We start from the raw sequence: 12,097 nt of genomic DNA, 5'->3' as shown, positions 1-12,097 counted from the left end.
CCAACTTAGACGATTTGCATTTGGAGGTGTTTGTGGAGTTTTTAGTGCATTTTCAGACCATTTCATCGTTGTTGCAAGTCTGAAAACTATTAACTTTTAGAGAACAGATTTATGAGTACTAACAGATATAGTTGCAGAAATTAGAGAACACACATAACACAGGATAACCTAGGAAAACCTCCCTCTTGGAGGAAAAACCCAGCAATAATAGATCCTCAGATCTGATTAGATTAGGTTAAAGTAGCAGAGTTACAAAGTTCCCAACTAGGGTAGAATAATCAACAAGAAGTGGTGATAGATAAGAACAGACTTATCTTAGTTTAGATTTCTGTTATGACAACCTCTAGGTCAGCAACTGTGAACACCAATCTGCAACCTTTTCCTTGCACTCCAGCACACTGAACTTGCACAACTTTGAGGTTCGGATCTGTACTTTTGTTTCTGCACATTCAGTAGTACAGGGTGCACTGATCAGCACTGTAAGAGCACACCAAGTTCGCTCTAGATCTACACCTTGGTTTGGATGAGTTCACACACAACTGGAGTGTTAAATTCGCTTGACTTGAAGAAGGACTTCGCATTAATGGTTGAATAGATGACTGAAAAGTACTTCGCTTCACAACTGAAGATTTCGCACTTATTCTGATTTTCGCACAGCAGAGGTAATTTGTGTGTATTCATTGTGTGTAGAATACATTCTTTGTGGCTCGTTATATATGAGGATAGGTGCCTTATTGGGTCGGCCCAATAAGGCACTTTTGGCGCTAAAGACTTTTGTCTTTTCCACGTTACATGTGCAAGATAGGGATAGGGTCGGCCCTATATCTCAACTCCACGTTCCATTTAGTGCAGCCCTATTCTAGGGCGCTAAGATAATACACCACACGTTTGAAAAGGTAGAGGGCCCAGCCCTATTTGTTGGTTACACTCCACACAACCTAAAAGGTGAGATTACAAAGCGAAAGGGCCCGACCCTTTTTGGGATGGGTTCTAATGTTGCCTTGCGGCAATTAGAACCCATCTCCTATTTATTTTACAACCTAGTTACATAAAACTAACAAAAACTCCATCATAGGCAGCTGTTCTCAAAAATTTTCATTTCCAGCCACCTAACCACTTGGCGATTTTGCTTGGAGCTGATTCCTTAGCTATTTCCTATCATTTTCAGGGATTTTTCACTACTTTGCAAGGTGTTGGTTGTCTTCAAATTTGTTTACCTCCATTGTTGACTGCGGAAGGTGTCTTCAGACATACCTTTGTGTGAAAACACAACCTTTCACACCTTTCCTTAGTCATCACTGATCCGGTGTGCTCCTTTGCATTTTAGTTTGCATAATTTCCAAGCATAAGGAGGTATTAATGAATTTGATAGAGGGTTTTCATGCCCTAGCATTGTCACACTTTGAATCTAATTGTTAAAATCTACAAAGAGTATGGATTATTCTCCTGACTTCATGCTCTAATTAGCTAAAATCTTTAGAAAGTCAGGAATTTTATCAAGAGCATTATTTATTTTCCTAAGTCTAACTTCAAGCTTCGTACAGGTGCGATGTCGAAGTCCGGATTTAAGGAAAGGAAAGAACTATTGAAGATGCTGGAGACTGGATTCTATCCAGAGCTTAAGATTTCATCTAGATGGAAGGAGATCACAGATACAAACATGCATTTCCTAGACTGGTACCAGATGCGACGGCAGATGTCCGTAGTCAGAGATCAAGTTCCTTCCCCAGCATATACGAACATTATGAAGAGTGGTATTTTCCATGCTACTGGATTTCCACAGTCCATACAGTGCAGTGAGCTTATCCTGGAGTGTGCACGGTGTTATGATCCGCTCACGCGAATGATCAAGACTCCTAAGGGCGTTGTTATCGTCTACCTTGTTGAGGATGTTATTGTAGAGGTGTTCGAAATTCCACGCGGAACAGACATGAAGGATGTGACCAAGGATGAATATACAGAAAGATACACGAAGAAGATGGGTGTATGCAAGAATTTGATTAACAAAGAGTGGATGATTGAGCCTAGGTCTCATCATTCCAAGGCTCCCAAGACACTCATGTGCATAGACTTCAAAGAGCAATATTCCTACTCAATAGAGTGATGGGAATGACGCGGGGAGCAATATTCGATGGATGGATGTTCTATTTCATCCAAGATTGTCTTAGAGGAACATTAGTAAATTGGTCTAAGATTATAAGTGACAATCTGGACTTTCAGCTGAGAAATGTAGAGCGGTCCAAGTCATTTGCCATGACTTCTTACCTAGTATACCTACTTGCACGATTTGTTTCATACAGAGGATTGATATGAAAAGGTGAAGTCTGGAATGGGCAAGGACAATTCAAGAGTCATGAATGCTACCCCCAGTTGAGCATGTATAGAATTGAAGACTATAAGAGAGTGAATGATGCATTCACTATGTACATCACGCGGATGTTGCAAGGTGGAATCCACAGAAGATTGTCCAAGGAGGCAATAGAGTTAATAGAGAAATATGGATCATGGTATATTCAGTTTCCCATTTTCATGTACCTTAGGATTCATGGGTTTCAATCTGAACCCTACAGACTTCCTAGGTATCCGACCGACAGAATGATCTTGTTGGAAATGGTGAGACAACTTCTAGAGTTTGATGTCATTCAAAGAGAGAAGCATAGGACAAGCATGACATTCCCTATTTCAGTTGGGAAGACGTCAGAGGTTTGCCAGTCTGCCATAGCCACCAGCACTGCGAGTGAGAAGCTTGCATTCTATCGATTTGCTACATATAAGAAAGGAGAAAGATTTGATCCAGACATGAAAGTAGGAAGGATCAGGGGAGAGAAGTTCATTCACAAAGTTAACATAGAAGATTATTGGGCCAACCTAATGGACGAGCAAGCAGTGAAGAAAAGAATGTGGTCCAGAATGTTAGTGGATTTCATGAGGAAGTGTGGACTTTTCCTCATTCCTGATCAAGTGTTAGATGACAGAGATCATACACATCCACAATATGAGAGTGAAATGAAGAAGGCAATCCTATTGCCAAATTGGTAAGAGTCAAAAGAGATTGACCTGAATGTATTGATGAGAGAGGTCTTGAGTTTCTCCCGTGCATGTGTAGATATACAGATGAATAAGTTCGTTGATATGGGTGTTCCCTTCACTTATGAAAGGACGAAGCCGGAAGAGTCTACTTCCGAGGATGATCAGAGGACTATCAGTGATGTCAAACTCCCAAGAGAAGGAAGAACACGCCAGGAGAAGTCAAGGCCAGAGGGAAGAAGATTGAAGAGGTGAAGAAGAAAAAGAGGACTGTCATTCCTCCACCTATCATTCCTTCACCACCTCTCAGTGTCTCATCAATCAAAGTGATTGAAATAACAGAACAGAACAAGGAAACCCAGCAATGTTCCAACACGGTGATACTACCAGGGAATACTCAGGAGTTCCATGCCACAGCGACATCTACACCTCCTAATGAGAATGATGATCAGCCGGGATCCCCTATTGTCCTTTTGGAAGTTAGTTTGGGAAATGAGATATACGATTTGACCAGGAATAATCCTGATGATGATGATGATATCTCGACATTGAGAGGACTTGATCGAGAAATGTGTCTCGATGATGGTATGGAGATGGTCGCTATTCCTGAATGGTTGATGAGAAGTATGGAGAAAAGCAAACAAATGATAGAGGTACAGCCTATTGACGACATTGATGACTACCTAGCTAGGAGTACTGAGGAGAAGGAACCCAAGAGAGCGGAGATCTTGTCGCACATAGCTAGACATTAGATAGGAATAAGGATTGCGCAGATTGTTGTTCCTATTGCAAGGGTGACATATGGATTCCAGATCACTTCAGTTGCCCTTGGTCGTATTTCCAGAATGCAAGAATTTCAGGAGGTTTGTGAAAACCTCAAGGCAATCGATGCAAGGTTAGACAGAGAGATTGCGGAGAAAGAAAGATATAGAGAAGAGAATATTAGACTTAGAGAGTATATTGCAGGGATAAGGCGTGAAAATCACACCCTTATTTCCCCTATTGCAGTTGACCATGGAATGCATTCACACTATCAGGCAATAAGAGATACACTCTCGGAGGTGGAAAAGTGGATTGAGAATACAAGAAAGCAAGCAGATGATTTCCTTACTCAGTTTGTCCATGCATATGATAGGACAACAGAGCTCGCATTCAGAATCCAGTATTTGGAGGGAATTTGGGAAGAATTCTGACCTATTCAAGAGAAGACTATTCCACGCCTCCAGGCTTTGAAGAAGATTCCTAATTCCACCTTGGTCAGCGAGAACATTGTGCACATTTCCATGGCTGGTATTGTTCATTAGCCGTGAAGAAATTAACTTATGAGAACGCCCAATCGAGTTGTATGGAGATGGAGGGATTGATTCAAGACATTCAGATGAAGATCCTTGCCTCAATTGAGGAAGGGTGTTGATGTTAGTGATGCTAGTGGTTTACACTTAGCCAAATTAAGAGACAACATGAAATTAAGAGTCAGATAGACTACTTAGTCTCTTTGTTGATTCATGTTCATAGTTCGCAGAAGCTCATGCTAGATTGGGAGAACACTTTGGATGCTTGCTCGGATTCACTGGACGTGATTGATTTACAACAGGATACCTTGCCTAGCATTTCCATGGAGTTAGATTTAGTATTGGCTAGATTCTTGGAGTATGCTAGGAGAGAGAGAGATGCAAGGAAGAATCTTTTAGAAGATTCCCTATTTGATTAGGTATCTTTTCATTGCACCATATGTAGGTAGCACCATTTTTTATGTAAACCCTAATTAGGGCAATTCTAGGGTTTTGTTGGCATGATCTCGACTATTGATCTTGGATCAATCTGGGCCATCCATTTTGTAAGAGACTCTATATATGCCTCCTTGTCTCTCATTTGTAAGAGAGAGTTTTTGTAGAATTGTTGGTATATGTTGCAGCTATTTGAAATCATTATCATTGTTCAATTGTTGGTGATTTTGCTCTTCAAATGTTGTCTTTGCATTCATGTTTCTCAATTCCTCCAAGTTAGATAAGAATTTTAGATTAGAATTTATTTTCATGTATGTTAGATCAAGTGAAAGACTTGTTGAATTCATTTGTGTGGAATCCTTAATCCATCCCATTAGCCTCTTGCCATTGGTAAGTGTGCCTTGTGTGGTCAACTGGAAATCTAAGTAAGCTTAACTTCAACTATTACGCATCCCTTGACAAGCATCAACTTGGATGGTGTCAACGTTTGATGGTGATAGCCTGAAAATCATTGAGTGTACCTTAAACGATTGCACTAAGCTTGTGTCAATACCTAATTGTGAGACCTCGCCTAGTTTGCTTTCACTAAATCTGTTCATCATTTCCTACAATCCTAGGCTTAGAATAGATTTCCTGAACCCTATTCCTTTTGCCCATTTTTTTAGTAAGAGCCATATTGATAAATCTTAAGTTGTCAACACACCTATTCCGCATCATTCATGATAAATGATAATCCAAACATTTGCGTAAGTCCCCAAGTGAACACAACAATTCACATAGACCATTGAGTTACCCACTCGTCAAGACCTGACATGTAGAAACCTTGGAATCATTTTAGTCGATCTCATTCTTAGCATCTGAGGTGATTTTGTTCAAGATAGGGTAAATTACCTTGGTATTTTATTCTGAAATGTTGTGCATAAAAAACACATCAATACTTCCAAACCTCGAAATTCATGCCTTGGAATTCATGCCAGAATTCTCCTCCAAGGTTTCATTTTTTTCAGCAGCTGCTTCTATTCTGATTTTTTTTAAATCAGATTCTTCTGTCTCTTGCTTTCACTCGGTTGACCTTGTTCGAGCCTTGTTCAACCTTGATTTCCATGATGGCATCTTTGACCAACATCATGTTGGAACACAGTCAAAAGTTTAAAGGCCTCAACTACAACACCTGGAAACAGCGCATGTTATCGATCTTTTAGTATCATTGCGTTGATCAGCTTGTTTTGGGTAAGGAATCTCGTCCTACAATAGCAGGTGATGATCCCACAGGTGCCTTCAGGTAAAACAGCAAAAGAGATCTGGGATCTCTTGAAGGATCTTCATGAAACGTCCGACAAGAGCCGAGCTTTCTTTCTGAAGAATATGTTGTTTTCTATCATGATGGATGAGAAGTCATCTATCTAGGCACATCTCACAAAGATCAAGGAGATCCGCGACCAAATGGAAGCTATAGGCCAAACCATGGTGGAAGAGGATATGGTAGTGATCACACTGAAAAGCCTTCCCAAATCCTACGATCATTTCATTGATACTCTCAATATCTCATCTACTAGTGTTGATCTGGAGTTTCCTGATCTCTGCAACAAGCTTCTACAGCAAGATCGATGGAAGCAACGCTAGTTCGTCCACCGAACAAGCCTTCACAACTGAAGTTTTGGATAAGAGCAAGGGTAAAGGTCAGTCCTTCCAGCCAACTACTTTCCAAGGACAGTGAACTTCATTCTAATGACAGCGAACCTCATTCAAAGAGCAGCGAACTTCCTTGAGGCAGCAAATATCTTCTCTTGATCTGCAAATGGTGTCCTTCATCAACATTCAAGTATATTGCAAATAAGTCTTTACATTGCTATGTGTGCCCTAGCTTGGATACTTTATACTACTATGCATATCCTACCAATCTGAGTGCTTCAAGTGTTGACGCAGATTAGTAAAAGACTCATATTGATTTGTCTAATAAAGATCTGAGATTAATTGCTGGGTTTTTCACCTCCAAGAGGGAGGTTTTCCCAACGTATTTTGGTGTTCTTTATGTTCCTTGTTTTGATTTTCTGCTATTGCTATCTGTCTGATCTAAAACTAACATGGTATCAAAGCCAAGGTTGACTCAGTTGTGATCAGACTTTGTGATCATGCTCCTGAGATTCAAAGGGAACCTATCGAACCTGTTGCAGATGATGATCCAACTGAACCTTGGGATCCTATTGATGGGCCTAGAGATATTGTTGTAACTCGGAAAAGACCTCTTTGGGAAAGGAACACTATGCAGAAGACATAATAGTTCGCAGCTCCTAGAGGTACATTCAGAGAAAGTAAAAGACCTCAGAAATTCTCTAGCTATGTTGCATTGATGTGTAATCTTATTGAGATTGAACCTACCAGTGTTGAGGAAGACTCAAGTCACCAAGTATGGAAAAATGCTATGGATGAAGAATATCAATCTATCCTTAAGAATGATATTTGGGATATTGTGCCAAGACCTAAGGGTAAGTCAGTTGTATCTTCCAAGTGACTATTCAAGATCAAGCATGCAGTTGATGGAAGCATTGAGAAATACAAGGCTAGATTCATGGCTCGTGGTTTCTCTCAAAAAGAAGGGAAAGATTATGAAGAAACACTTGCTCCAGTTGCTCAATATACTTCCATCAGGACCACCATTGCCATTGCAGCACCTAAGGGATGGCAGCTACATCAAATGGATGTGAAGACAACTTTTCTCAACGGTGTGATTGAGGAAGAGGTCTACATTGAGCAACCTGAGGGTTTCGTAATTCATGGGAAAGAGTCTCATGTATGCAAATTGAAGAAAGTTTTATATGGCTTTAAGCAGGCTCCTCGTCCATGGTATGAAAGAATTGACAAATAATTGACAGGCTTGGGCTTCTACAAGAATGATGTTGATCCGAACCTTTACTTCAAGGTATTCAATGGTGCAATGTTGATCTTGGTACTAAATGTTGATGATCTATTTGTTACAGGGGAAGATCATCTCATCCATAGGTGCAAGGAGGAGTTGACTTCAAAATTTGAGATGAAAAACTTAGGACTCATGCGCTTCTTTCTAGGTTTGAAAATATGGCAAAGGCCTAATGAGATTATCCTAAGTCAAGGGAAATACACCATTGATATCTTGAAGAGGTTTGGAATGTTAAATTGCAAGTCTATGCCTACTCCAATGGAAACTAACTTGAAGAAATTGAGGGAAGCTGCAACTAGTTCAGATCTTGTGGATCCTACTATGTACAGACAGTTGATTGGATCCTTGATGTATCTAGTTAACACTAGACCGGATACTTGCTATGTTATGAGTGCACTAGACAGATACATCTAGTTGCATCCAAGCCTATCTTGAGATACTTGTGTGACACAGTTGGATATGGCTTGAAATACCCTTCTAGTGTGAACATGAGTTTAGAGGGCTATTCTAATTCTGATTGAGCAAGAAGTGTTACTGATCGGAAGAGCACCTCTGGTTGTTGCTTCTATTTGGGTTCTGCTATGATTTCCTAGTGCAGCAGGAAGCAGACTTCAGTAGCATTGAGCACCGCAGAGGCAGAATACATTGCAACATGTGTGGCAACTCGTGAAGCTATGTGGCTTTGGAAGCTCCTTGCAAGATTGTTTGGACAATCATTGGAGCCTACTACTATTCATTGTGATAATCAAAGTTGTGTGAAGCTTTCGATTAATCCAATGTTCCATGACAGATCAAAATATGTTGAGATTCAATACCACTACATTAGAGATATGGTACAAAGGAATGTTGTTCATCTGAGATACATTTGCACTGAGGAGCAGATGGGTGACATTCTCACCAAGTCCCTTGCCAAAGTGAAGTTTGCGCATTTTCCGGACAAGCTTGGAGTTGTGGAGAATGAAGCCCTTGCTGAGAGGGAGTCTTAGCATCAGTGATTTCTTGAGATATATCAGAATGCATTCTTCTTTGCGAGAGAAGTTTGAGGTGCAATTCCTTGTTAATGCATTCTTCTCTGCGAGAGAAGTTTGAGGTGAAAGCCCTTGTTCCACCCTCTGCGAGTAGGTATGGTGGATGTCATGGGAGAAATTCCATGATCTAGCACTTGTGCTTATTCACGCTCTGGGAGTAGCTATGGTGAACGTCATGTTGAGATGATGACAATAGCTATGGGAGTAGCCTATTGTGTTCATTTGTTTGCCATCCATGGGTGTAGCCATGATGGAACCACCCTCTAGGAGTAGCCATGGTGGTTGTCACTATGTGACTCAGATCTTGAAAAGGTCTCCTCCCTAGCTAAGAGGGAGTGTTGATGTTATAGTTAGGTCAGATCCCTTCTAGGGCTGACCTAGCTAGTGCATGTGACTAATTGGCCATTGGCCTTAGTCACGCTTTATATGCAATAAATATAATGTAACTTGTAACGTGTGGGGCTGACCTTATATTGAGCGCCAAACTTAAAGTATTAAAATGTAATTAAATTGCTCTTCTTGTAAGCCGACCTAGGGTGAATTGGGAAGCTAAGACACATATATATTCAAAGTCTCAATCATGCATTCTACACATTCATTCACACAGCGATCTCCTTCAGCAGTGATCAGTGAATATCATCTGAAGTCAGCGAATCATCTTCTAAGGACAGTGAACTTCATTCTAAGGACAGCGAACCTCATTCAAAGGGCGGCGAACTTCCTTGAGGCAGCGAATATCTTCTCTTGATTTGCAAATGGTGTCCTTGATCAGCATTCAAGTATATTGCAGATAAGTCCTTACATTGCTGTGTGTGCCCTAGCTTGGATACCTTATACTACTGTGCATATCCTGCCGATCTGAGTGTTTCAAGTGTTGAAGCAGATTTGTAAAAGACTCATACTGATTTGTCTAATAAAGATCTGAGATTAATTGCTGGGTCTTTCACCTCCAAGAGGGAGGTTTTCCCAGGGTATTTTGGTGTTCTTTGTGTTCCTTGTTTTGATTTTCTGCTATTGCTATCTGTCTGATCTAAAATTAACAAAGCCATGCCCCAACTGTCCCGAAAATTTTGGAAAAATTTGAAGACCATGGAAACCCATAGTCATTACCTATCCTAGAAACTCAAAAAAAAAGGGACTGTAACTAACACAGGTAAATAAAATTTCTCTAGCAGCAAACCTGTACCCAAACTGCCAACTTACATAAAATAAGAAAAAGCAGATCCTAAAATGAACCCATAAGCCTTAGGGTAGATAAATGATGCAGATATGTATATAGAGTCATAGACTATACCATTTTGAAACAGCGGTAGAGAATTCAAGACTATGAAAAATATGAAGAAAATAGATAAAAATGTCTTTGATAAAATATTTGCAAATTAGATCAAACATCAATGTACCTGATAAAATTTTGGGTTTGAAATAATTAGGTACCAATATTTTAAGGACATCAAAAACCTCTCACAAAACCATAATAAAATGCTGGTATTGGATGGGTTATCAATATACAACAGTTTGCTCATGGCATTCAACTAATCAATTATATTGACATATTAACCAGGCTTCACATGTAAAAGCGAGCGATCTGAAATTTCCATGTGATCTACATGCTAAAGCCTCTATGCCCACATTAACTCTCAAATAGATTCTATTCATCCCTTTTAGAATATAAACATCCACAACTTTATACTGTCAATGATCTTCATTTTTTATTTCTTTATAATATTCATTAGGCAGCATTCTTTCAGCAGCAGGAGCATTTAATATGTATCTTGATGTTAACATGTATTGTATCTTGATTATGATATTGCATAAGAAATTATTAGAAAAACTGAAATTGTTTAATAAACAGATAAGATCATCAAATATGAAGTCATGAACTCTCAAGTGATATGCTGTCATGAACACCAAGTTTTTTGCCCAGACCAAGTTCAATTCTGAAAAGTGCTCAGGGAGTCCAATTAAAGTAAGAATCCTAACATTATGATGCAAATTACATATTACTAAAAGAAAAGACTAAATCAGAGCATCCAAAACGACAGCTGCATATGTCCGAGTACAAGAAGTACCCAGCGAATCCAAGTCAAGTGCAAGGCTCAACACTAAGATACAAATTACAAGTTACTAGAGAGTGACTAAAAGAGAGCATGTGAAAGCACAGCAGCAAATGACCCAAAAGTTATTTCTATTTTAAGGGTAGAACTCCAACACAATTATACAGAGCAAACAGGATGATGAGAATACACAATAAAAGAAAAAAGGTAATGAATATATTTGTGAAGCAGAAACTTCATATCTTACATCTAGTTCTTCCAGCACTGCCTGACACTGTAGCTTGTTTGCTCCAGATATAGCAGTACTAAAGTCGGCCAATCTCGGCCAGGTGAAATCACCAACATGCTGCTTGTGAACCACCAATCAATGAATAAGACATGCAAATAATTATATATTAAACAGAAAAATAGATTATATTTCATTCAACCTCAATAATTCAATCTTGAACAGATAAAGATCATTCCATCACCATCAAACAACACAGATAAACATCATTCCATGACATTCATTTTTGCATACTTTATTTTCCCTGCAATGGATCTCCAACAACAAATCTTGATTCCAACACCCTACAACTATTTCACAAGAAAAAGTGAAATGACAATACTGCAAAGGGCTAAGGGATTGATTAGTATAATTCAGCAAACTAAAAGAGAACCCAATATAGAAGCTGATAAGATTAAGGGATTGAACAAATGTGATAAAGCATTTCATTTTCTATGTCATACTATATCCTTCATCTCATGCTTCGGTTTGAGGCAAGCTGTAAGGTTTTAGTGAAACAAACAAAATCTGAGGTCAACAACTGGTGAAACCATAAGCATAAATCACAAAGATATAACACCAAATATGTAGTGATACAATATGATAGATTCATTTGAGATAGTACATCCAGATGCAGTGCCTTATAAAGTCATTTATTTCCATACAAAACTACCAAACAATATTATGGGAAAGTAACTACCAAAAAACTATTAACATTATAACACTAAATTTATTCATATACTCTACCCTAAACTATAATATAGTTGTAATATTAAATTCCAACATTTCCCCCGTATTCGTCCATCCAAACAAAGTACAAAACTTGCATGGACTGAACACATCAATTCATCTAGAAATTTGATGAAGCTGCTCCACTAAATCTCCTCACTCACCCAAGACACACCAAACCAAACATAAGTGGATGTCCTACCCATCCAACAATACCTATGGATTAAGACATTCTGAACTATTCGAGTACACCACTCTTCTTGGGAATTGAGATATACTTAACTATCCACAAGAACACCACTCAGCATGTGAATAAAGACATATTCAACCATCCACAAAGTGATATTCCA

General features: G+C 39.2%; 1 protein-coding gene across 4 annotated transcripts in view; it reads right to left on the bottom strand.

Moving 5' to 3' along the window:
- Positions 1-12,097, bottom strand: part of LOC131046144 (lon protease homolog, mitochondrial) — a 149,527-nt gene that overhangs the window by 84,527 nt on the left and 52,903 nt on the right. For 3 of the 4 annotated variants that reach the window (XM_057979815.2, XM_057979813.2, XM_057979816.2), the window contains one exon: positions 11,001-11,099. The exons of the other annotated variant lie outside the window; for it this stretch is intronic. In XM_057979815.2, the coding sequence (XP_057835798.2) occupies positions 11,001-11,099 (99 nt within the window). The remainder of the gene's footprint in view (positions 1-11,000; positions 11,100-12,097) is intronic. 4 annotated transcript variants of the gene reach the window in all.

This window comes from Cryptomeria japonica, chromosome 4 (genome assembly GCF_030272615.1).
Source record: "Cryptomeria japonica chromosome 4, Sugi_1.0, whole genome shotgun sequence".
Taxonomy (NCBI): Eukaryota; Viridiplantae; Streptophyta; class Pinopsida; order Cupressales; family Cupressaceae; genus Cryptomeria; species Cryptomeria japonica.
Note: the sequence above shows the minus strand (reverse complement) of the source record. Positions and strands in the feature narration are given on the sequence as shown.